The 23,392-nt window shown below is 46.0% G+C and overlaps 1 protein-coding gene across 2 annotated transcripts in view; it reads left to right on the top strand.

Moving 5' to 3' along the window:
- The window catches only part of SETBP1 (SET binding protein 1), a 235,594-nt gene that overhangs the window by 14,242 nt on the left and 197,960 nt on the right, over nucleotides 1-23,392 (top strand). For both annotated transcript variants that reach the window (XM_026040029.1, XM_026040021.1), the window contains exon 2: nucleotides 1,488-2,134. In XM_026040029.1, the coding sequence (XP_025895814.1) occupies nucleotides 1,643-2,134 (492 nt within the window). In that variant the 5' untranslated portion in view covers nucleotides 1,488-1,642. The remainder of the gene's footprint in view (nucleotides 1-1,487; nucleotides 2,135-23,392) is intronic.

Genomic DNA, 23,392 nt, shown 5'->3' with positions numbered 1-23,392 from the left:
YGTGTGTGACCTCTCTTGGTGAGTTGTGCTTTGAAGTAAAACCCACTAAGAGTGCTGTTATGATTTGGTGGTAGGTAGCAGGATGATTTCTGTTTCTCCTTTATAGCTTATAGCTGCGRAGAATGGCCTGGGAAATCCCTGGCTATGCTGAGATCTTGCCTGTATTTGGTCAAGGGGTGGGGTTTGGCATTATAGCCAAGCAACTCKAAGAGTCCAAATCTAAAAGCAGTAGCTGTGAGTGTAGATCTGTACCCCCAGCATCTACTCCTGGCAGTGTGTTCTCCTTGCCTTCTCTGCATGCCAGAAGCAATACTCCCCTGACCCCCCAGGGAACTGTTGCAGGGTATTAAAGCAGCATAGAAGTATCCTCCTCCTCTTCTGAGCTATTCTTCTGCCAACTTTGTACCCTGATCTGGCTTGCTGCAGGGTGGGGATTTTATACGGGGGAGTTCAGCATGTGTGAAACCACCTCAGTGCTGACAAAGAGCAGCTTTCACAACACCCTATGTGTGTTTCTCTACCAAATGCTTGCTATTTGGCTCAGCTCTTTTATGTCACTGGATGATGAATTTCTGCCTTAGAGGTCCATTCACAGCTTCTGCTGTTAGTTTTGGCCAAGACTCTCTCAGAAGATACTGTATGTGAGTGTTTCTGTTTTGGAGAGTTATACTGGTGATATCCCTATAGAAAGCCCAGCTATGGAGAGGTGAGAGAATGGTCTTTACTTCTGATGGCCTGGGTCTTTGCCACCAGCCGCAGGAGTGGCTCTGATGTTGACTCTGTGTTCCCTCCATTGCTGCACTACTTAGGTCCCTGCCACACAGGATACCCAGGTGGATCCTCCTACGCTTCCAGCAGCCCAGGGGAATATCTCGGGCTCCAGACTGTGTGTCTGGCCCAGGCAGTGTTGAATAATTCATCCAAAGTGGAGTCCCTGGTAGAATAGCCAGCAGCTGAGTGCTTGCATCTCTCRCCTAGAAAGTAGGGGAGACAGAAGTTTGAAACTCTACTCCCTGATACATAGGGCAAAACTGTGTTTTCAGTGTTCCGACCACTGGGTTATAGTTTAACCTAGGGCAAGTAAGTCTTTGCCTCCTCCTTTTAAAAGGAGAAAAAAGGAAACTGTAGCAGGGATTGTTCCAAAATAACCATGACATTCTTGGATATGGAGAGTTGGTTCCCCTTTTGCCTCTTTCACAAATACGGAGTTTGAGGAGTGTGTGTTCATACCCTGTCTTCCATGTTTTTGAATATCCATTTTAATCAGCATAGCTGTACACCTGGCTGCCATTCTTGGGTTCAGCTATTCCACAGCACCAGATCCAGCCCTGGGAAGTGTGGGCCAGCATCAGGTCCTGCCTTGCTTCAGGGAAGATATTTGACATGTTGCAGGGGAAGCTCGAGCGTGCTCCACTTGAGTCGCTTCCACAGTCACGTTTGCGTACGTTGAGTGCTAACTTCCTTTTTCTTCTCCTTTCTTTTGACAGTTGTAGATCTGATCTCTTCTGAGCTCCCTGCGGCGCCTGGACTACTGGGACTCTGAATCCTGCAGACAATTACCGTCGTACCTGCCCTTTTTCTTCTCATCGCCTCCCGCTCTCCCCTTCCCTCCACTAAGACTCCAGTGTGCTGTGGTATTGCTATGGAACCCAGGGAGACTTTAGGCAGCTCCCGGCAAAGGGGGGGAGAGGCAGATTTTCTGCCAGCCACTGTTACCTCTGCAAAGCCCCCACCTGCCTCCAGCTGCCCGGGGGAGACCATGCTGCCTGCCTCGGGCTCGGGGAAGGGGATCCCAGTGAGCGGAGAACGGATGGAGCCCGAGGAAGAGGATGAGTTGGGTTCCGGCAGAGATGTGGATTCCACTTCCAACGCGGACAGYGAGAAATGGGTGGCGGGAGATGGCCTGGAAGAGCAGGAGTTTTCCATCAAGGAGGCTAACTTCACGGAGGGAAGCTTAAAACTAAAAATCCAGACCACCAAGAGAGCTAAGAAGCCCCCAAAGAATCTGGAGAACTACATTTGCCCTCCTGAGATCAAAATCACCATCAAGCAGTCTGGGGAGCAGAAGCTCTCCAGAGCTGGGAAAAATAGCAAAGCTGCTAAAGAAGAGGACAGAGCACACTCCAGGAAGAAGGTAAGGTCCTACTTYTTTCCTAGTCTTCCACCCATTCAGACCTCTTTTGCAGCAGTTGACAGCCRGCGCTGTCAGCCCTCCTCTTCATCCCCTTGCTGTGTCCTGCTCATGGGAAGGCAGTCTGCCCCACAGGGCAGAATTTCACTCTGTAGGTTAAATGCTGTTATTTTGCACAAGAATATCCAGAAGTAGTCAGCCCTGTTACTCAAACTAGGCCAGGATGATGGGACTCTTGCTTGTTTTGGGACTCTCTGTGCTGGTATCCCCTGAGGAAGAGTGTAGATCAGCTGAAGAGTTGATCTGCTTGGACATGGGATTTTAAGCCTGTGCAACCCTTGAAAGCAGGGAGAGGCGAGAATTAAACCTGCCCAAAAGCATATGTCTGAGACATAACCTTAGCACAATTTGCAAAGCTCTGCTTGGCTACAAGGAAGCCAACACAAACTAGGGATCCTCCAGTGTGCACCAAAGAGATGATCTTGAACTGTCCTTCATATTAACCAATTCTGAAGGGATCAAAAGTTCAGCTAGGCCTCTTCTATTTTGCACGTAATTGAGATTTAAGATTAATCATTACATGAGTGAAAAATGAAGGAACTCGCTTCTCGACTGCTTTGTGTCTGAGCCTTTTGGCGGTTAAGGCTTTTTGCTTGCATCTTAAAATACAGGTATGTGCACAGAGAACAATTGAATCCATTCCTGTATTCCAGGCTAACGGCTCTATTATTCTTGATTACAGCATTGTGCTAGCAACACTGTAGTTACGCTTGAGAAAATACTTCCATTATAAGTCTCATTTTCTTCCCGGTGCTTATCATTTTCTTGAAATATGCTTTTGGCAAGAAATTTTTGATACTTTGAGGTTTTTTTTTTAGAAAAGGATTCTTCCTGATTCCTTCAAGGAGAAGAAGCAGAAGAATTTATTAACTGTGTTTTGTTTTTCAGAGTGCCCTTTTTGTCTTGTTGGTTTAATTTTCAGTAATGTACTATGCATGTGGTTTTCTCAGATGTTTAGTTGAGTGTTCTGAGCAGTACAGGGGAAGCAGTACAGCACCACAAGGGTGGTGGTGGTGGGGGAAAATCCTTGTGACTAAGTATATTATTTYGGGTATTAGGGTGTTTTCTATTCTCAGTGTTGGACAAAGGAGCCTTGCTCATATAGAGGTTTTCTCACAGTATTTCACCTCTGTAGCACTACAGAGGTTTCATGTTTAGTTTGGTTAGGAAGCCACCTTTGGTGAAAGGTGCACGAGCATATCCAAAACATGAACAGATTCATGTTAAATCTTCTAGGATTTAACCCCAATAATTTAGAGCTACAGGGCCAATTTGGCCTTTCTCTTCTTACAGCTTTGATTTTCCTCACAATGTAGTTCTCCATAGCTCATAGATGTGGTGGATGCTGAGAAAGCTGCTTTCAGCATGAGGAAGCTCACTGCCAATGGTGCATTCTCATCCATGGACTGATATAAACTAAAAATCTGTTAACAACTCTAAATCATATTGCTGAAGAAGGCTTTTTCCCACTCACTCCAGAGCTGGGGAGATTAGCCTTACTTGGAGACTACTTAATAGAAGCTAAAGTTGGGGGGAAAAAAGTGAAATTAAGGGGATTTTTTTTTCTTTACTTGGATTCCTTGTGAATGACACTATAAGATGCTTCTTTAGCATAGCAAAGACGCACTGGAGGTTTTGCCCAGGAGTATAGTAAGACTGTTCTTGTGTCTTGAACAAGATGGGAAACTGTCATAGCATTTATGTCTCCTTTCCGCTCCCTTTTCCTCCCTGAGTAGCTCTGGAGACCTGGGGGAGCTAACTCTTGTGTAAGAACATGCTTGATGACAACGAGGGTGTTGCGAGCAATCCTTGCATGACCGTGCAGCGAGGAAAATACCTTGCTGCCCTGGGTGGACTGGGGGGAATGTGGATGCTCAGAAACCGGAGCTCTCGTTYCCACTTGTCATCTTGTCAGACGGGTATGGAGGAACGGACACACCTTCCATGTAGCTGTCCAAAGAGAAGGTTAAATAAACAAAGCTCGCTGTGAGGAAGCTCACGGGGGGTGAAATTCTTGCAGCGTGGTCACACTCTGGGTGAGATCTTGGTTGCGCAAAGATAAGGAGTATCAGCCCCGCTGTGTGCGCTCGCAGACCRTGTGCCGCCGTGAAGCTCGTAGGGGCTGCACGGGCCTGACCCGGCCACACAAAGCCGCAGGTGGATCCTCTGAGCAGATGGGGAGAGGCCGTCCCAGTGCCGCCATTAGCATAACGCCAACGGCTGCCGCGTGGCAGCTGCCGGACCAGGGCCCGGAGCCCACGGAGGGATTTGAAGGCTTGCGGTGCCGCGGCCTCGAGGGATTTGAAACCCGGAGACCTGTGCTGCTCTCCCCAGGGAGTGGTGAATACCAGTCCTGCCGCTGCATCTCCTGTGTGGCTGCACCTTGGGTTGTCCCATCTGGCCTAAACCGTGAGCATCTCCTATCAGTCCTTGATAGAAGACACAGGAGGAAGCAACAAGTTGAAACTTGTCTTGAACTGAACTGGTGCTGCCTGGCCCATCTGTGGGCTTTCCTGCACGAGAGCACAGCGTGTGGGTAATTTTTTTTTTTTTTTTTTTTTGCATGCACTTGCAGAAATGTCCAGAGCTGCAGTTAGGGGTAAGACAGCAATGGCTGCATTTAAATCATTGAGGTACTTTTTTGGCATTTTGGTGGCATTTTGCTTCTCCAGAGTTGGGCTGTCTGATTGCCCATTACTTTAATTGGCACAAACTCCAGAAATAATAATAAAAATGATTACTTATCAGTGCAAACTCCAGAAAAGCAGCTACTGGGAGGAGCAGCGGCAGTGGGCAAAGACCCACGTGCATCAGTGGGCCAGACACTTAGTTGGCTGGATGCCCCTGTTCTCTGTGGACTTCTGCCAGGAGAGTTTGGCCCAATATATGCATTTCCCTTGGGCACGAGAGTGGTGTCATTTAAGTTTATGTCTTGCTGGAGTAGGCAGGGTTGTGTTGCATGGGCTGATCTGGATGGATGGAGGGCTGGGCATAACCTGAGCTGGGACCACCATGCTCTTCTTTCCAGCTGGTGGGACTGGTTGTCTTGCACCTCGTGGAGAGGTGCCTGAATCTCTTCCCTTCCCCTTAAGGAGGAGCTAACTCTGTTCGGACTTGAAAAATTGCTGGCGTTTATTGCATAATAATTTAAACCGCACATATGCAGTAGTCCCCAGCACTTTGAAGTGCTGCTGCAACGTTCCTGCTGGAGCTGTAGTGTGGAGGGCAATGAATAAAAACATAGAAGCAATTTAAGTAGCAGCATGTGGGTATACCAGAGACTGGGGATGCCAGTCCTGTTAAAAACAGGCTATGAGCTGAGGGTGTAGGATTTGTTCTTGGCCACTTAGGGAGGAAGATGATCTGCCAGCCCCTAAGCTAAGTGGGCCAGTACCTGTGATGGGTGGTGACTAGAGCAGAGCTTTGCAGCATGTGGTGCTGCTCATGTGCTAAGGCCTACTTTATTTACTTATTTAAGTTTGCCCCCTCTTTGATTCCAGCTGCTACACTATATTAAAAAGAAGTAAGCATGCATTAAATACTTTCCTTGTGTTGCTTTTCCGTGTGAGCAATTGCCCTGGGGATGCCTGGCGATGGGGAGGGAAGGGGGGAGGCAACCTCACTGGGTGCGGTTGCCTTCATCCCCCCGGCGAGGAAGGTGAGAGGGTGAGAGAGCACCTGGATTGCAAAGTTTGGGTCTGCTGCCTTCAGTGCTTGGCACTAGCCCAGGAGCTCTTGGTTTTTAGTCAGGGCCTTGCCAAGTTTCACATCAGCTTTCTCCCCGCTGCTCCCTCTTTAAAATAAGACTGAGGGCAATTTCCTCCTCTTTTTCTTTTTGCATGGGTCTGCTCGTGAGATGAATCCCAGCACTTTGTCTGCATGGGCACTCGTATGGCAATTTGAAAATACAGATGTGTTGGTGGGTTTTGCTTGGGCTTCAGTGGTCCCATGCCTGGAGATGGAGCTGCCTCAACCATTGCTGCTCCTCAGACCCAGATGACTTAATTTTTTTTTTTTTTTAAGAGGGGAGGGGGTAGGTTGCCCAGGGGACAAGGTGCTGGCCTCACACTGCTGTGCTTTCCTACCTGCAGTGGGGTGTCCTCCAGCCTTGAGCATTTTGGGAGCACCTCTTCCTTCAGCAAATGTGCTGTTGGTTTCAAAGGGCACTAAAATCATGGCACCAAAGGCAGGGGAGCAATCTGTTCTGGGCCCATCTTGCASTGCTTAACAAGCTCCAGATGAGTGGCATTTATTTTCAGTTTCCTCTCGGCCTTTGTTTGCTGCCCTTTCTGTTTTCCTGTGTCTGCAAACACTTCTTTTTGCTTTTTTCCCACCTCCTTTTTTTTTTTCCCCAAACATATCCTGACAAAGTTTCTTTGGCACTTCGATCATTTGCATAATTTACTGCTTCAGGGGATGTAAACTCCCTTTTTTTTTTTGGTAATTATTATTGCATACTCTTCTTCAGTGAGCGTTTGGGATGGGTGAGCATGTTTTATTGCTGCAAGATGAGCAGCAGCAAGTCGATTGGAAGTAAAGCTTCCTTGTGCACAGTCAGAGGAAGCACCGTCCTTGGACATATATACAGTTTTTTTCTTGCTGCGTGACTTTTGATTTCCTCTTGATTCCTGCAGGTATATCCCGTTCGTCTGCAGGAAGCTGCCCTAGTGCAAATGCCCTTCCCTGCCTTCCTTTCTGCTGCTTAGACCCACAGAGGAAACACTCTGCTTGRGTCCCCCTCTTCTTTCTGCCTCCCTTTTGGAAGGCTCTCCAGCTCACATCCTTTTCCCCTTGGATCCCTCCTCCTTCCACAGGATCATGATCACACTTTCCCCCCTGTTTCTCTTCTCCTTTGCATCACTGACTGCACAATGTGCCTTCCCTCCTGGTTCTCGTGTGCATCCGCATCTCTTGGCAGATTGCACACGCACCCCTGGCCATTGGTGTGCATGAGCATYGCGTTGCTCATCGGGTGCGCTTGTCTCCCTTGCAAAGGGCATTCCCGCTTGAGCTCTCCCTAATCGCATCCCCAGTGTGACTCAGAGAGCTGGGCTCCTTCCCTGGGYTCTGTGGGGACAGCAAGGAGAAGCTGTTGATGGTTTTCAAGGGATAATGGCAAAGCTTGGAGCCCCCAGGGCTCCTTGGCTCAGGTCTGTGCTGCTTTTGGTCCTCCCAAACTATCTATGAGGCTGACTGCAGGCACTGAAGGCTCGTGGTAGCGGTGGAAGGCAGAGGGAATGTTGTGAACCTCAGCCTGGATGAGGAGTTGGGGCAGACCCACAGAAGTGCCAGCACAAGTGGGGAGGTTCCTTCTGGCTGTGTTAAGGTGAAGCTGGGTTTTGAGCAGCTGAAGTCCAATTTGGAACTGCTTGAACAGGCATGAGGCTCCTGGTGCTTTCACAATCTCTCTATCCAAGCGTATCGGCACCAAGTTGCATGAATTTAGCTCTTTGATACTTATTCTATTTTCTTTTCTGGCTACTGCTTATTTTTTTTTWRKTYYTTTTTTCCTTCCTCCCCACTGCGTTGCTGAAGATGCAAATGAAAGGGCTGCAGTTTGGTGCTTTCCCACYACAACCATCTCCAGAAAAGGGAGAGAATGGTGTTCTCCTTAAATAGTTTAGATCTTAGGAAACCCAATTCATTATGAGTTGAAAACCACTTTGGCCTAGATTCATCTAAATCCTTGAAGCYGCTTGTCCAAGACACGTGGACAAGGGAACAGGGTGCCCCCTGGGCTCCCTGTGTTGTCACCCATTGAGCCCATCTTGGAAGTGGGTCAACCCGCACCATGCGGGTGGGTTGAATCTTGAGCTTTTGGTCTTATTTTTCCTCCATTAAAACTGCTGCCTGTTGGAGCAGTGTCCACCTTGCATCATGCCATGGATGTCTCACAAAGAGTAAAGCGTCTCCTTTTCCATCTCTGTGCTCTGCCTAGAGCCAGCTGATACCTATCTTTCACTGTCTGTCTCTGCTCCATTTGAATCGGTGACACTTTTCTACATGTAGTCAAGTATTTCTTAAAGAAGAAGGAATCTGGGAGGGGAGGGACGAGTTGAAGAAATCTGAGTAGGCTTTTGATGCCAAATGAGGAAGAGTTGCCGTATTTCATTAGCYGCTGCATGACCTGGGCAGGGAGCCTGCCCAGAGCGAGGGCTGGTTTTGTTTTCYGGTGAGTCCCTCCCATGGCCCAGCTTGATGGTCCTCTTTGCCTTTTCCTTGTTCCCTAGTAGATCTTGTGCCATGCTTCTCCTTCTAAAACATGGCCCAATGTCCTGTACACTGCTTGGTCTGGTGTTGTTAGGATGCTGGGTGCCTTTGGAGGGGAAAATAACTGGGATCATCAGAGCTGGGACCTGGTGATGCTGGATGGTAGGAGCTGATTGCCCCAGCAGGACCATGCAACAGCAGGGAGGGGACAGTGTTGGGTGGCAGGGAAGGGGTGGGTGCTGCTGCTCCCAASCAGCTTCATAAGGGCTTGGCCAAGTCGGCACATGCTGACTGCATTTCGAAAGCTCTGTGCCCTCCAAGGTTAGTGGAGCCTTGTGTTGCAAACCTCCACCCTGGTTGTGTCTTTATTGCTTGCGTGCTTGGGGAGCTGGTCCTTCATGCATGTGTCTTGTTCCTCCTGCCTCTCCTCTTCAATGTAGTGCTCTCCCAACTCTGCTTATGGGCGTGCATGACCAGAGAGCTGCTGATTTACCTCCATTTTTTTTTTTTAAATTTGGATTTGCTTTTAACCTTTTTTACAAACTTGCATGCCCAGCTATTCCTTCTCGGGTCAAGTCTAGTCCTTTCCATGCTTCATTCTCAACTGCATTCTACTGGCAAATAAGGTYGCATGTAGCCTGCTGTAGTACCCCTTGGGTAATAGACTGGTTTAGAGTTCATAGTCTACAAGGGGTTCACCCACTACCATCAGCCCAGCACGTTSTTCTCACTTGTTGCCTGCCCCAATATTGCCAAAGAAGAGAGAGATTTTTATATATATAACTTATTTTTTGATTAATATTGAAATCTGTTAAGATTGGTTTCTGATGACTCTTAGGTGTCTTCTCTGCTGCTTCAAGTTACATGAACTTACTGGCTCTTTGAGAGCTTCTCTAAGGTCTTTCTTCCGGCYAGCTAACAATTTTAAGAGAACTTTCAAGGATATAATACTGCAAAGGTTTAGAATGAGGGAAAGGTCAGGCAGGCAGTGAGCCTTGCAGTATATTCACATATGCACGCATGCGCATCCAGACTGTGGTCACATTAGCCTTGTTTCCTTAGGAAAGCAGTCTAAAAATATCCAGAGTAAACAAACTTTGTTTTTTAACTTTGAGACTTTCTTCTCCTGCAACTTAAAGTGATTCTGTTTGAGACGTGACTTTCAAGGCCAAGCCCTGTTTGCTGTGTTTTCCTAAGAGCATTTTTTTTCCCCCTCCCTCATTTCTTGCTGTGACCTCTAATGTGAATTAAACCAGTGGCACTTGGCTCCTTCATTTCAGGACATGAAGCGCTATTTCTATAGCGTGATTATATTTGGACTCGGAGCTGCAGTCAGTTGGTATTAGGACAGGGCTCCTCAAGCTGTGGCGCATGCAGTGCTAGCAGGACACAGGCTGCTTCGAAATGGGATGTTCAGCCTGGGAAAAAATGCGTTTGTGTTCAGTTTTACTTTATACAACCTCAATTCTTTTTTGGGTTCTTTTTTTTCCTTTCTCAGAGCTCTAGGCTAAGGGGTGAAAGGGACAGCGGAAGGTCTAAGGTGTCTTCATGCTAGAATGATGTTGAGCACTTCAGATGTGGTCTGGACTCATGCCAGGGAGAGTCATGCTGAAGATGGGGACATGGTCAATCAAGATGAACAGTTGACTGCAGCTGTTTTTTTTGCAGGGCTGAGTATGTCTCTATCAGGTTCTCTTTATGGTGGTGCCTCCTCTTTCTGTTGCACACTGATGCCTACAGTGGCCTTGCACAAAGGCATCAGGAGAGTGTGCATGACACTCACTAATTCATTAGGGGAAAAAAAGAYTAAAAAGGAGAAATGAAACTATTGTTTCTCAGCGCAGCATGGGAAGTAATGAGATTAAGTGACTSATTCCTGGAATCTGCCAAAGACCAGGGGTAGCACTTGGGCCTTTGTCATCACAGTATGGCTGCCTAACCATAACACAATGGATCTGCGCCATTTCTGGGACTCTTTTCCCTATATTTGTCAGTTTGTTTGGAGGCTGCACAGTAGAATCAGCTTGGGGAGCTTTCATCCGTGCTCCCTTCATGAAACCTGGCAGCTTGATCTTTTCTTCCATCCGGTGGATGGTGTGCATGTATGTGTAGTTGTCTGGACATARCAATGGAGGACTGACAAGATCAGGTCACAAGTAACTTTCGTGATAGAATTACAGTTCAGAAATATGTCCTTGCATGAAAACTAGAAGGCATTGACATTTTTTCCCCTTTTGTCTATACTAAAGCAATAGATCAGGAGTGTTCTAGTAGTTGAGAAATTTGTTTTTAATTTTTATTTATTTTTTAGAAAAAGTAGGGGTGGCCTGTTCATCAAATGATATGTGCATTGCTCTTCTGGACACCAGCCTTCTGCTTGACATTGAAACTGGATTTATTTCAAAGTTTGTGGCTGCCTGCATCCTTGGCAGCTTGAAAATAAACTTTATTTGAAAGAAGAGTTAGGGTTTGATACAGAAATCTGGAGATTAAGCTTTTGGGCTTGTGTTATGACCAGACTTGATGCTCTTAAAAGTCCACTTTGGTTTCTAAATGCTAAAATGTGGTAAGAGACAAATCAGGCGTACTTATTGCAGGAATCATTATCTTCTCATCGGTTTCCCATGGCTTTCTCTCTCACCTGGGTGGCAAGGTTTGTCAAGAGAGATGATATCTTCTATTGACATCGGTGTTGCAGCAACTYCACCGCTATAAACCTGGGTGGTTCATTGAAGAATTTCAGCACTTAATAGCACCATAGTCTCAGTGGCTTCATGTGAGCTGCTCTCAATCYGCCTGGCTGCAAGATGAGGATCAGCCTGGAGGGCTTTTGCAGGTAATCTTCCCTTGCCCAACGCTCCTGCTGGAATGTGGTGGCACCAGCAGCAGCTCCAGAGGCCGCGGTGGCCCTGCTGCTCTTGTTGCCTGTTCTGCGTTGTTTGATGAGGAGAGGTCTAAAGGGTGGACTTTTGCATAGGGTGCCACCCATTGTGCTCTTGCTTCACCAGCAGGTTAGTGTCACTCCCAACCACCTGACGAGGAGGTTAGCTCCTGACCAGGAGGCAGCTAGCTCTTCTGTAATTGCTCTTGGCAAGATGTCTGAGAAGGAAATGGAGGAAATTGTTTCTTTGCACCTTCGAAGTACRGCTGTCATTTCTAATTTTTTTTGACAGTCTTTTTGTCTCTTCCCCACCTCTCCTTCAGTTTGTGCAGAAGTGTTGTGCTAGGCTGGCAAGCAAAACTTCTCCTGCCCGATTTCCAAGTGGGAAATTTGCTGCAAGCTTACTTCTAAGGCTAAGAAAAATAGAATTGAAGCAGATATATTCCTGCTGGGGAGCAGAAGAGTGGCTTGTTCAACCCTCATTCCTGTCTTTTAGCCCTCCTGTCAAAGCCTTTCCWTTGTAGGTACAGCCCTGCAGCCGGTGTCTTGCTTAATGCATACTAGCAGGGAGCTTGGAGGCACTTCTTTTCCTTGCATCTAATAAGAGAACCCATAGTACGGAATTAATTACGTGGTTTATTTCTATCTTATAACCCTTATGTGTAAGTTATGGGGATAACTAACGTCTTTCCTGCTTTACTGATACTGTCCTGTAATCTACGGGATATTTGCCAGTGCTCAGCTGAGTCACTGGCAAACTGTTCCTGAAGAYGGTCTGTCACTTTCCATGGGATATTTTTCTTCAATAACTTATGCAGTCATTAGGATGAATTCCCTCCAGCCCATTTCTTTAATTCCTTTGTGTTACTTGCAGTTATATTCCTGATGTGAAGGAGAGGTGTGTGTGTGTGGGGGGAAGCCTGTTTTCCTCTGTGATTACAAACTAACCACTGGCAAACTGATTGCAAGAGGCATTTAGGAGCTTGAGGGATCATCTGACCATAGGTGCTTGATTCTTGGGTGTGGGCAGAAGCAGCTATAGGTTACTTATGGACAGCAATTGCTAATGTATTTCCTGGGACTAGGAATTTCTGAAATGCAGGACAACTCTGTGGAAGAGCAACACATTATTTTTACTTTTTTTAACAAAACAAAGTCATTCTTTATTCTTAAATTGCAAGGTGGGGCTTKGATACTTGGACCATGGAACCTTTAGAATTGCTTGGGGCATCCTTGAAAATAATGGGAGTTGGTTCTTGATGCRAATGAATGCAAAGAGGAGGTTTGAAGGAGCGGGGCGGGGGGGGGACACCTTGTGATAGGCAGCCAGATCCTTAYCCCAAAGCATGCGAGTGCCAGATAGTGACCTGACAGTGACTTTTTTTTGGCTCTCTCCACTTGCAGGGGTTCATATTACTGCTGTAYACTTAAGGCTTTGGTAAAGTGCACTCGTTTCGGGTTATAGAACAGTGTTATTCAGTAAATGTAAGAAAGAAGAAAGGTATCTTTGCATTAGTGATAATTAAAAAGAAGCTTAAGGAGTTAGGACAGATACTAATTACTAAATAAGCCTTTTGCTCATTACGTGGTGAATTTGCCTCCTGAACTTCCACTTTTGAATGTTGGCCTGTGAGACTGGCATGCTGCACTGAAAAGATGGGATGGAAATCTGGGGAAACCTTGTYGTTTATCTCTGTGTCGCTCTATCTGGCCTTGCTTGTGTATTGTGTTAATGAAACTTAGTGTGAGCCTGTRGTGTGCAGCAGCTGTGTGCTGGAGATACAAGTTGACTCAGTCCATCTTGGCCACATGGTTTAATGGGCCTCTGTGAAATCCCYGGGTCAGAGGCCATCCACCATGCCCATCTTTGTCACATCTCGGTGATGTGTATCCTGGCAGGTTTTTCTTTTTGTTCCCTCCCCAGTATGGAAAGAACCATCTGCCGCATTGGCTTTCAGAAGAATTTTGAAAAATACCAATTTCCTTTTGTTCCAAATCGTGGTGGTGGGAAGGGGGGAGAGATGGGGGATGGAAAGCCTGACCTAAAATCAAGCCAGTATTTGCAGGGGTTTTAGAATAGCTCGTATTGTGTTTCTTACTCCCCAAGGAAGGGTTGTCCTCTTTCTTCTTTTCTCTTTGATTCGATTCCCTGCCACTCTGTGAGCAAGTCAGAAGCTGCAGCTGCTGCTGTCAGCTGGGGCAGGGAGTCCCCTTGTTTAAAACCCATGTGTTAATCCCTGGTTAGGAAAAGTAGAAATGCTTAATGTTCCCTCTGCAGTCCMCTTTGCGTTCTGTCCTCCTCTCTGGCGTTCTCAACGCTGAGTTTGGGTTGTGTCTGCAGTTCAAGCTCAGTCTCTTCCATAATATGCAACCAGCAAATATCTGCTCACCACACATGATTCATGTGCTTTGTTATATTACAGGGACAGTTTGGGACTTAGCCTGGAAAAGAAGCGTCAAAGAGAGAAAGAGGGGTGGGAAGGAGGGGCACTGGACAGAAAACAAGTAGAAAAGGGATTCTGCCAAGTCAGATACGGAATTATAGATAGCAGTAGCCCCAAATGACCTGCTTGGGGATTGGCTGGTATGATGCTGCCTCATGAATAAATAGACCCAAACCSTGGGCAAAGAGACCAACATGACTGACTTTTCGATTGTCAGGAAGGAGTTGGGAAAGATGTAAAGCGTGTTATAAAGTTTGAGGGGAAAAATGATGGAGGGAATTCCAAGTAAGGAGAGCCCTTTCCATGTTGCTGTGAACRGACAGAAACATTTGCTAGCCAGGGCTGGATGGTTTCCAACTCTTGGTCATGAACTAAAGCAGACCCTGTGCTTCTCTGCCCTTGAGGAAGCACCCAGTGCCTCCTCAAAGGAAAGAAAAAGAAAATGATGGTAAGGGGAAAGTGAGGTTGGTTTCTTCCTTTTGCGGTGCTCTAGCTATTGCTACCTCTAGCTATGGTGTTTGTCTCTCCAATGACTGAAACATGACCATATGCTGACCACAGTATTGATTTCTTGGACATTTCTGCTGTTTGCTTGCTTTTTTTCTTTGCTCTGCTTAACTGGGCTGAGGCAAAACATAGGAGAATTGTTTTTTCCCCCAGCTAATGCATCTCRCTTTCTGCTTTATGCGTTGCCTTTGGATTCGAGGTCATGCTTCTTGCCATATTGCCACATAACTCCCTTGAACCACCTCCCTCTTTTTTTTTTATATGGGAACAGAAAATAAAATAAATTGCAAACACTTTTTCTGTACCTTTAGAATCAGTAATACCATCATYCCCTCCCTCCCCCCCTTAAGTTTCTTGAGGCTAACCTAAGTGGAAAGGGCCTGTTCTATGTTCTGAGATGGATGGTCATTCCTTCTGAAAAGCTTATGTTTCTGCTGTGTGAAAGTTGCAGAAAAATGCACGTGGGATAGGCAGGGTTTTCATTTTTTTTTTTAATGTAGAGAATAGGGTAGTGGTGTGAAAGAATGAATTAGTTATGGCAAATCTTATTAGTGTCCATTGTAAGCAGAGAAGCGGAGACATATGGGAGCACTTGCAGAATTATTCCTTGTTTATTCAGCCTCCTAACCGAAGCAAATTTTTTTGCATAGTGTCATTTAATGGCAACTGGAGGGGTGTGGAAGGTGTGTGCATCTATGTAGCGAAAAGATGGGAGGGTGGGGGAAGCACAGTATTGGTATTTCATTAAAACTGATGCTCAGTGCTTTGTTTGTCAGGTTTTGGCAAGGYTTTTTACTTTGAAAACCATTCAGAGAGGATCGGAGCAGATGGCAGGGAGATCCTGTTTGTGTTATTTTTGGACATTCCCATTGAAAGTCTCAGATTGTTGTCCTTTCCCCCCTCCTCTTCCCCCACTCCTGTCTGTTTTTCTTTCTTCCTTCCTTTCCCCCTTCCTCCTTGAAGATTTTCTTYACAGAAATGTGTGTATTATTAATGATACAAAATCACGTGAAAGCGGACATGTTTGCAAATGACCAAACTCTGGATATTTTATTTCTGTTGGCCTATATTTGGAAAAGCATTGCAAGGGAGATGGCTTCCTGCCGCCTGTTGTGGCTGAAGTGGGTAGAGGTACGCAGCAGAACTGCTATTTTGGGGGAGTTCAGCTTGCTAGTAGCATTCTGCCCTAGTTGGTCAGGCCTAGGAAATGAGCTGAGATTAAGTCTCTGATAAAACAGCTTTAGTGACTTGTGCAACATGTGTTTGTGACCTCCGTCCTTCTTAAGTGCTTCAGGTAGAGAGAAGGAGAGAGAGAGAGAGAGAGAGAGAGCGCGTGTGCTGTAGATAGACTGGAAACTTGCACTTTGCCCTGGCTCTTCATGGTGGTCTCACGTTACTGGTGAGATTCACTGGTCTTAAATGGTAGGGAGAGCTTTTGCTCTACCATCACCTATGCCCAGCTTCTGGGAAGACAGAATTTGGTTGCTTCACATTCCTGCCATGAGCACTTCTCCCAAGTAGTAATTCAGCTTAATATAACAGTGCTGGAAATGCATGGGGAAGTCTTTGGTACCTTTATAGAGGCAATAGAGTAAAAACTGAGCCCGGTCCCATCAGTTAAAGCACTTGGCTACCTGAGGTCTGTCGGCGGCAACGTGCATGCACAAGGCAGGTGGGAGGTCTTGGCCAGAATCAGTAGCCAARTGTTCAGGTGATTCACCCCAAGCTCATCCCAATGACTAGATCTCTTAAGAGTAAGCGGGAAATCTTGAGGAAACCAGCTTTTTCATGCTTGTGCTGTCAATGGTTGTTCCCAGCTGGGAGCAGATATTTAAATCTTCAAATCGGTATGTTTGTTGATAGTTGAAACATAGCGATGTGCTGTAAAAGAACACCAAACCTGGGCCCCAGAACTATAAAAATATGAGCAAGTGAACTTAGCAGCCTTCAGCTGAACTATCCTGACCCTTGAAGAAAGTTTGGTTCACGTTTTGTCTGAGTTCGAGGCAATGATTCATGTTGGTTTTTAAGGTTGCTTGAACCTGTGTACCCACATCCTCAATTATTATTATTAACCAGTGCACCGAGGGAAGCCAGTTCAGAAACTCTGAAAGCTTCTGCCTTCCTCTTGCTGCTACATCTTGCTAGACAATTAGCCTTCTCTTTGCAGGATTTCCAGGATTTTGCTCTGCAATATTGACTGTTTTAGATCCACGTTTTTCCCATGTTCAGCTCAGGCACCTGGTGCTCTCTCTCTGCTGCAAAAACCTTCTGCCCTGCGGATGGATAGTGCTGTCTTTGCCCTGCGTCTTTTGAGAGGTTTCCCCTCTGAGAGCTCCTGGTGATGAGGTGGGAGCTTTCCCTGGCCTGGCAGGCCGAGGAACAAGCTAAGCAGTGGCTTCCATCTGCGCAAAAGGCAAACCCGGCCTACTATTTGTGTGGTTACTTAAAACATGATTTAGCCAAAATAATGTATGTGGTGGCCTTGTTGGAGTGGAGGGGGAAGGGCTCGTCCCTAATGAGCTGGGAGACAGGTGATTAATTATGTGTGGAGGGCAGATAACGGACAGCAAACGGTCTGTGGTGCTGATGCCAGCCATTAAAGCACCCATGTGATGGGACTGTTTTTGACTTCTCATGCAGCAGGAGGAGGATGGCTGAGGCCCCGGGGGACTAACATGGTGGAGTGGAGGACGCAGGGCCCGTATTTGARGGCCTTATAGTACTGTTGCTAGGCAAGATTTGGTGGCTGGTGGTCTGGGTGTTGTTTTTTTTCCMCTGTGGGGTCTGGTGAGCTGCTCAACTCAGTGCAGTGCAAGACGGTGGATCGGGAAGGAGGAAAGTAAAGGTTCTGGAGGTRCTTAGGTACCTCAAGGTCTGCAGCCACCCTGGACGAGACCTGAGGGAAAGGAGGCCCTTCTCCTTTCTTTTCCTCCAAGTATTATTTTTCTGCCACTTTCTGCCAAATGTCAGAGCGCAAATGCCCCTTGACAGTTTGTCATGCCAATCAGTGTCTCCTAAGATGACAAATGTATGCCCCTTCTGCCTCCAAATTTTGCAGGCTTGGTGTCTGTTGTAGTGTTTTTCCATCTCTTTCATCCTTCCCTCCCTTACAAGGATCTTCTGCTGTGGGGACGTGGCTGGAGAACCAGGAAGGGAAAGGGACCATGGATTAGAGCAGAGAAGGTCACAGGTTAAACACGCAGGGTCCGCAGTGTGCAAAGAGCCACGATTGAAATATCTGCCCAAGGCTGACARTCTGCAAAATGGAGGCAGACAAGTGGCAAATCCCTGTTTTCTGCTCTAATTGAGGAAGTATTTTGAGCTATACTAGTTCAGCCTGTGAGAAGATGGTCTGGGAGGGCTGGTTTCTCCTGGGAGTGGAGAATTAGTGGAGCAGTCTGGTCAGAAAAGCATCCTGGCTAAACCTGCTCCCCAAAACTTTCTGCTTGTGCTGGTAGAAAACCCTGGAACCTGCTCTTTACAGATTACTCAGCCATTTGGTCCCCCCTCCCAAATTGAGGGAGAGCAGAATTTGACTCATTCTTGGTGTCTTTCAAAGGTGACTCACTCTACCTCTCACATAGTTGGTACCACTTGGGAAATGGTCTTCATCAAAGACCTGCTCTGGGCATCCAGTCCGTTGGTCGGGATGTAGATGAGCCTCTTGCAGGGTGTAATATGGATGAGATCTACTCGCATGACAGTAAAATGGCAGCTGTCCAATCCTWGGGTAGATCCACTTGTCAATTAGACCATATTTAGCAGCATTTCAAGWCAGAATAGCAAGGCATGCTTTAGTAACCACCTGCCTGAAGTCTGAAATGGTTTCAGGCAGGGAAAAAGACTGGAARGCACACATGTGTGACAGAGAGGAAGCCAGACGGGCGAAGTTTTGTCTGTCTGACACCTTGCAGATGACTCGCCCAGGTTTCTGGTCGCTTGCCCTCTGACGTGGGAGGTTTCAGTGGCCCTTGGGAGGAGGAGGTTCCAGCCAGGTGGGGCCTGGTGTGGCCTTTGACTGGCATTTCATAGACTGACATCTGTATACTTTCAGTATACTTTCATATACTGATGTCCTCCAGCAAGAGGAGATTTAATCATTTCTACCTCCCTTTGCCCTCCCCCTTCTCCAAATGCTCCCSCTAAAGCTGATAATGTCCTGACAAGGTTTCAATTAACATAATCTCCCTCTTCCTTGGAAATCTGTGGTTAGTTAAGAAGCCTAAGAGGCAAAAGAAAGATATACAAAGAATCAGCTTCGTGAGCCGAAAAGCAGCCCAAGGGTCAGTTGCGTTTACATTTGCTTCTATATACTCAAGCCATAAAACTCTGAGATGGGGGTTATAAAATGTGTTTTTTGGAGAATGCCATAGCTGCCAATACAAGCTGCATTCTAGCAGGATTTTGGCAGGGCTATAGCCTATTTATGGCTAGCAAATTATGTTGCATTTGGACCCTTAAAGGCCTTTGCTCCTTGAAGATACCCAGGAGGAGCTCAGKAGCATTTTTCCAGGCAGTACAGGCTTGGTAAAACCATCAGTGTTCATCAACAGGTCCAAAAATTGTGGCTGATATTAAGCAAAGAGGTAGTGTTTTCCTTATTTTATGCACCATCCTTAGTTGTAGCATGTTAAGATGTGCCAGGATTGCTTCCTACTAGTTGGGCCTGGGAGCTGGATGCTGGAAAGGTCATGGGGAATATTTGTGCTGCAGGAACAAGGCATGAGCCTGCTCTTTTATGGTTGCACTGCAGTTACTGTAAGCTTGGGCCTTGTTTCTAAAGTGCTTTAGCAGGAACAGAGAGCGAGACGACCCATGTACGGTGGGGAAGCTGAGATATGGAGGCATTCAAATGCATCCTGCTGTGTTACGCTCTGTATCAGCAAGAGCGAAAGTGAAGCCCTGGCCCATTCAGCCATCGGACTGTCCTCCTGCCATGAAATCACATGTCTGTAGTGACCTTCCCTTACCCYGCTCCGCAGCCGCTCGGCTTGCACAAGTGAGAACAAAGTGACGCTTGTTTGCCCCATCCAAAGAGCTCAGTCAAGCAGGTGATTGTCTTGCCTCCTTTTTCAGCCCTGAAACAAAGTGTTGAAAGTGTTGTCCTGCGATGTAAGACATCCCGTATGTTCCCCCTGGGGCTGAGTTTTGTTTTGGCAAAACTCTGCTTTTCGAGTGTGAACCACATTGAAAGGAGGAGAGATCATGTTCCCTGGATAGAGGGAGTAATTCCTGGAATGGCAAAGTTAGGGGAGATAACGAGAGCACCCCTTCTCTGTGCTCTTCATGGGCYGACCTTAATAGCTGTGGTTGCACTCGCTAAAGAGCTGATGGTTCATTTGCAACTCTGCCAGAAAAAACAGAGAGAGGAAGAGAAGTCGGTCAAAATTAGTTTTTTAAAAAAATAAAAGTCATTGTTTATTTGGGTGGAGGATGCCAAGAGTTTAGCAGATTGGAGATTGATCTGGAGCCATCTCCTTTAGCACAGCCCTTGGTTCCCAGCAGTGAACTTCTGCCCCTCTTGAATGGAGTTCCCCAAAGTTTGCAGCTTCCTTGCTCAGTAAGGATGTGGAATCTCTTTTGTTTAATCAAATGTAATTTTGAAGCAAGGCCACACACCCTGCCTCCTATTTGCATGAAGGTGAGRGGATTAAATTCTAGTGGGCCTTGGGCCTCCAAACCCAGGCATATCTACTACTGCCAAGGAATTCAAAACAAATTATTATTAAAATATAAATACCCAGTCATTTAAATTTCCTCCAGTTTTGAATTGGGATATGTTCACAAAGGCCAACATCTAGGAGAAAGGAGACAGCCTTCCAAGACTGGACCACGTTTTGAGCCCCGAAGTGATATCGCTGCTGTTTCATTTTGTTTGGTCTGCTTTGGTTTCTAGTCAAAACTAGATAAATGCAGAAGATTTGGAGTCAGTGACACTTTCGGTTTCCGTTTGAGTCTGAAGCCCCAAAATGAAAGAGGGGGGAAGGGAGGCAGGAAACACAAACTGAAACTAAAAAGGAGACCTGAAGAAACCCCGAAGAAGTGGAAACTCTGAGTTAACTGGGGTGCATTCAGCTGTGATGATTTAACTAACACTGGAGTGGAAGATCATACTTCTTCACTTAACGAGAAGAGGAGAGCTTCCCTGGRGAGTGCTGAGCCTGGCCATCTCAAAGGTCTTAGTTTCTAAAATGCTATCTGTAGCTACTAACTTTTAATTAGGGCTTTCTGCGGGGAGAGGCAAGATGCTTTGGAAAGTCRCTTTTCGGGAGCAACTGTGGCCCGGAGCCATAACTTGTGTTGCCGAAAGTTCTTCATAGGCAAGGTCCAAAAATGGTGGAATTTTATTACTTCCGAGTTCAGGCTTTGTCCTCCAGACCATGATGTTTCTGCAGGTCTCCAGGATGTTTCGCACAGTGCTCCAAGGCTTTGGGATGAGAAGATGCACTTTCTGATGTGAACTGCAGAAATTTCTGATATGCAAGTTAATTTTGTTGTTGTTTTGCTGCATATGGTTTCTGGTTGGCTGGTTCTTAGCAGTTCAATTCTCAGGAAGAGACTAAAAGAGCATCCTGGCAGCCCTGTGACACAAGGTTTCAGTAAAGAGGTGGCCAAAAACTAGTCCGAGGAAATGTCTTGTTTGGGTGTTTGTAGTCTGACTCAGCAGCCCAGGTCTTGATTTTTATCTTTCCAAAGGAATGGGTGGGAGGAGGAGGTGGCGATAACAGTTAAAAGCAGTGTAATTTCTGGCACAYGAGACTGGGAGGTATAATAGTATTTTACAGTAAAGGCTATTGACATTATGATACTCCTGATTCAGTTACTGGTCCTGTTGCTGTAGTGCTTTGCAGCCAGAATAGTGGGTCAGACCATGCTCATTTTGAAGAGTAAGCTCCACCTTAGTTGGAGTATCGGAAAAAAATAGAGAAGCTTAATCTTGCCTTCAGGACTTTGCAAAGTACAGGGTGCAAGCAAACACGTGGAACGTGGAGAAGRTGATGAAGTGACATGGTGAGGACCAAAGATAGACTGAAATTTGTTAGTGTGGTGGGCTCCCCCAGGCTTAAGAAATACAGCTCCCAACCTCCAAAAGAGTAATTCTTTTTTACAAAAATGAAACATTCCAATTTTAAGATCTTTTTCAGTCTTCAGATATTCATAAAAAAAAAAAACTCTGACATCCTCGGTGCTGTGGGGAGACTCTCTTATCAGCCTGCCATACCACCCTTCATTAGTACGAACACGCTTCTCTTGCCAACACAATCAGATGTGATGCAGCGCTGGGGAAACTCCTCTTTGAAGGCTGAAGATAACAAAGTCCTTTGCTTTTGATAGGAGGAAGCAATCAGTGGTGCATCACTGCCAGTGGAATTGGAGCTACTGCAAGTGTTCCTGCCTGAGGTTGTGATCCACATCTCGGTGCTGCATAGGCTTATGTTTGTTCAATATTTGAATGTCTTAGCTATTGATAAGCCTAGGTTCTGTTGGCATAAATCAAGAAGTTGTGGTTGAGCACCTGGTGTTTACTGGGTTATGTATGATTCTGAAACTATGATTTGAAGAACATCTTTCAGACCCTAGGAAAAAAAATGGGCCTTAATAAAAAGGTGCATTGCTTCTGAAATGGAGGGAGGGAAGAAGTCGCAAAGAGTTCAAGTGAATTTCCAAATGCAAAAAACAAAAGCAAGTCAAGGTGCTCCAAACTTACCAATGTCAGACTTATCAATGTGGTCATTTGATGGAAGATTTTGCTCAGTCTTATATGCTGATTCAGAGTATTTTGTATCAATATAGAAAGTAGGAATATGAAATGGTGTATTTCTGGAGTGTCTTGAGTGTTTAAAAACTCTGGATGTGAAAGATGGACCTGCTCTTTGATTTACTGTGGACCTAATTTATAAGAGTGGACAAGATGCAAGGTCTCTTTGGGCTTTCAGTGTCAGCTATAAAGTGGGGAGCATCCTTATTTCTCTTCACAAACCTGGTCTTCTATTTTCTGGGAAACTAAGAGCTTACAGGCCTTAAAGTGTTCAGGAGTCAGGCTGGACTTAACTCAGTACTGATCACTCCGAGTTCCTATACCTCCAAACAAAACAAACAAAAACYAGTCAACTAAACCCAAAACTCATACTCCAGTGTGCACTGAGTCCTCCCTTCCCCATTGACTTTATTTCAGTTTATTKTTAACAATCTGACTGGGGAATTTTGATTTAATGCTGTAGTGAATAGATAGCGCTTGACACTGTTCCTTTTCTTTCTGCCCTATTTCYGTGGTGTGATGTAATACAAGTTTTGGAGAGTTCCCTTTTGCTTTAAAGAAAACCCAAACCAAGGAATCTGATTGGGCTTGTATGATTTTTCTGCTCACTGGAATATCTTCTCATTGCAATAAGATAAAATGTAAAGTTTGAAGAACTAGACCCATCAGGTGACAACTCTTGGGAGTACAAATGTTCAGTTGTAGGAAGAAACCTCTGCTGCAGCAGTGCTGTGGAAGCAATTAGGCGGAGGATAATGGACGGACCACAGTAAGATATGAGGGAATCATTCCATGGAGGTGCTTAGTRGTGAGATCATAAACCACAAGAGCGTGGCTTGGATCCGTTTATGATGCCAGCAGAAAGCCATGGTGGAATCCATCTCGCATGACTGTGGACTGCAAAATGACTTTTCTCTAGCTGTTGCTCTTGTTGTTGCTGATTTTAACTAATCGGTTCCCAAAGCTGGAGTCCCTGCTGGGGACTGACTGCAGCAATGTTTAAAGTTAGTAATGATGCTGTGTTTCAGTTTTAGGAAAATCTGTTTTCTATTCTCACTGTTACTACTGATGAAGTATTTGGTRTTCACAAAGATTTCCTTCCTTTCCAAAGGCTCCACGTGGGTTCCTTGGATGAGGAAGGAATTGTTCTGCATCCGTAGGAACCATAAGCTCGAATGTTTGAAGAATCAACTCAAGCTTTGTTTTGGGGTATCTGTTACCATGCTTCTGCWTGTTGCGTATGTACATGTGCGTGTAAGAAAGTTGTAGAGAAATGGGGAGCTTATGGTAAGCAGCGCCCTTTGCTCATAGACTGCAAGCAAAGAAATGGTAATRGGTGAAAACCTTTACCCAGCTTGATTCTGCTCTGTCCCTGCAAAACATAACCAAGGATTACA

The sequence above is a fragment of the Nothoprocta perdicaria genome, unplaced genomic scaffold (genome assembly GCF_003342845.1).
Source record: "Nothoprocta perdicaria isolate Ctin4 unplaced genomic scaffold, notPer1 scaffold_10, whole genome shotgun sequence".
Taxonomy (NCBI): Eukaryota; Metazoa; Chordata; class Aves; order Tinamiformes; family Tinamidae; genus Nothoprocta; species Nothoprocta perdicaria.
Note: the sequence above shows the minus strand (reverse complement) of the source record. Positions and strands in the feature narration are given on the sequence as shown.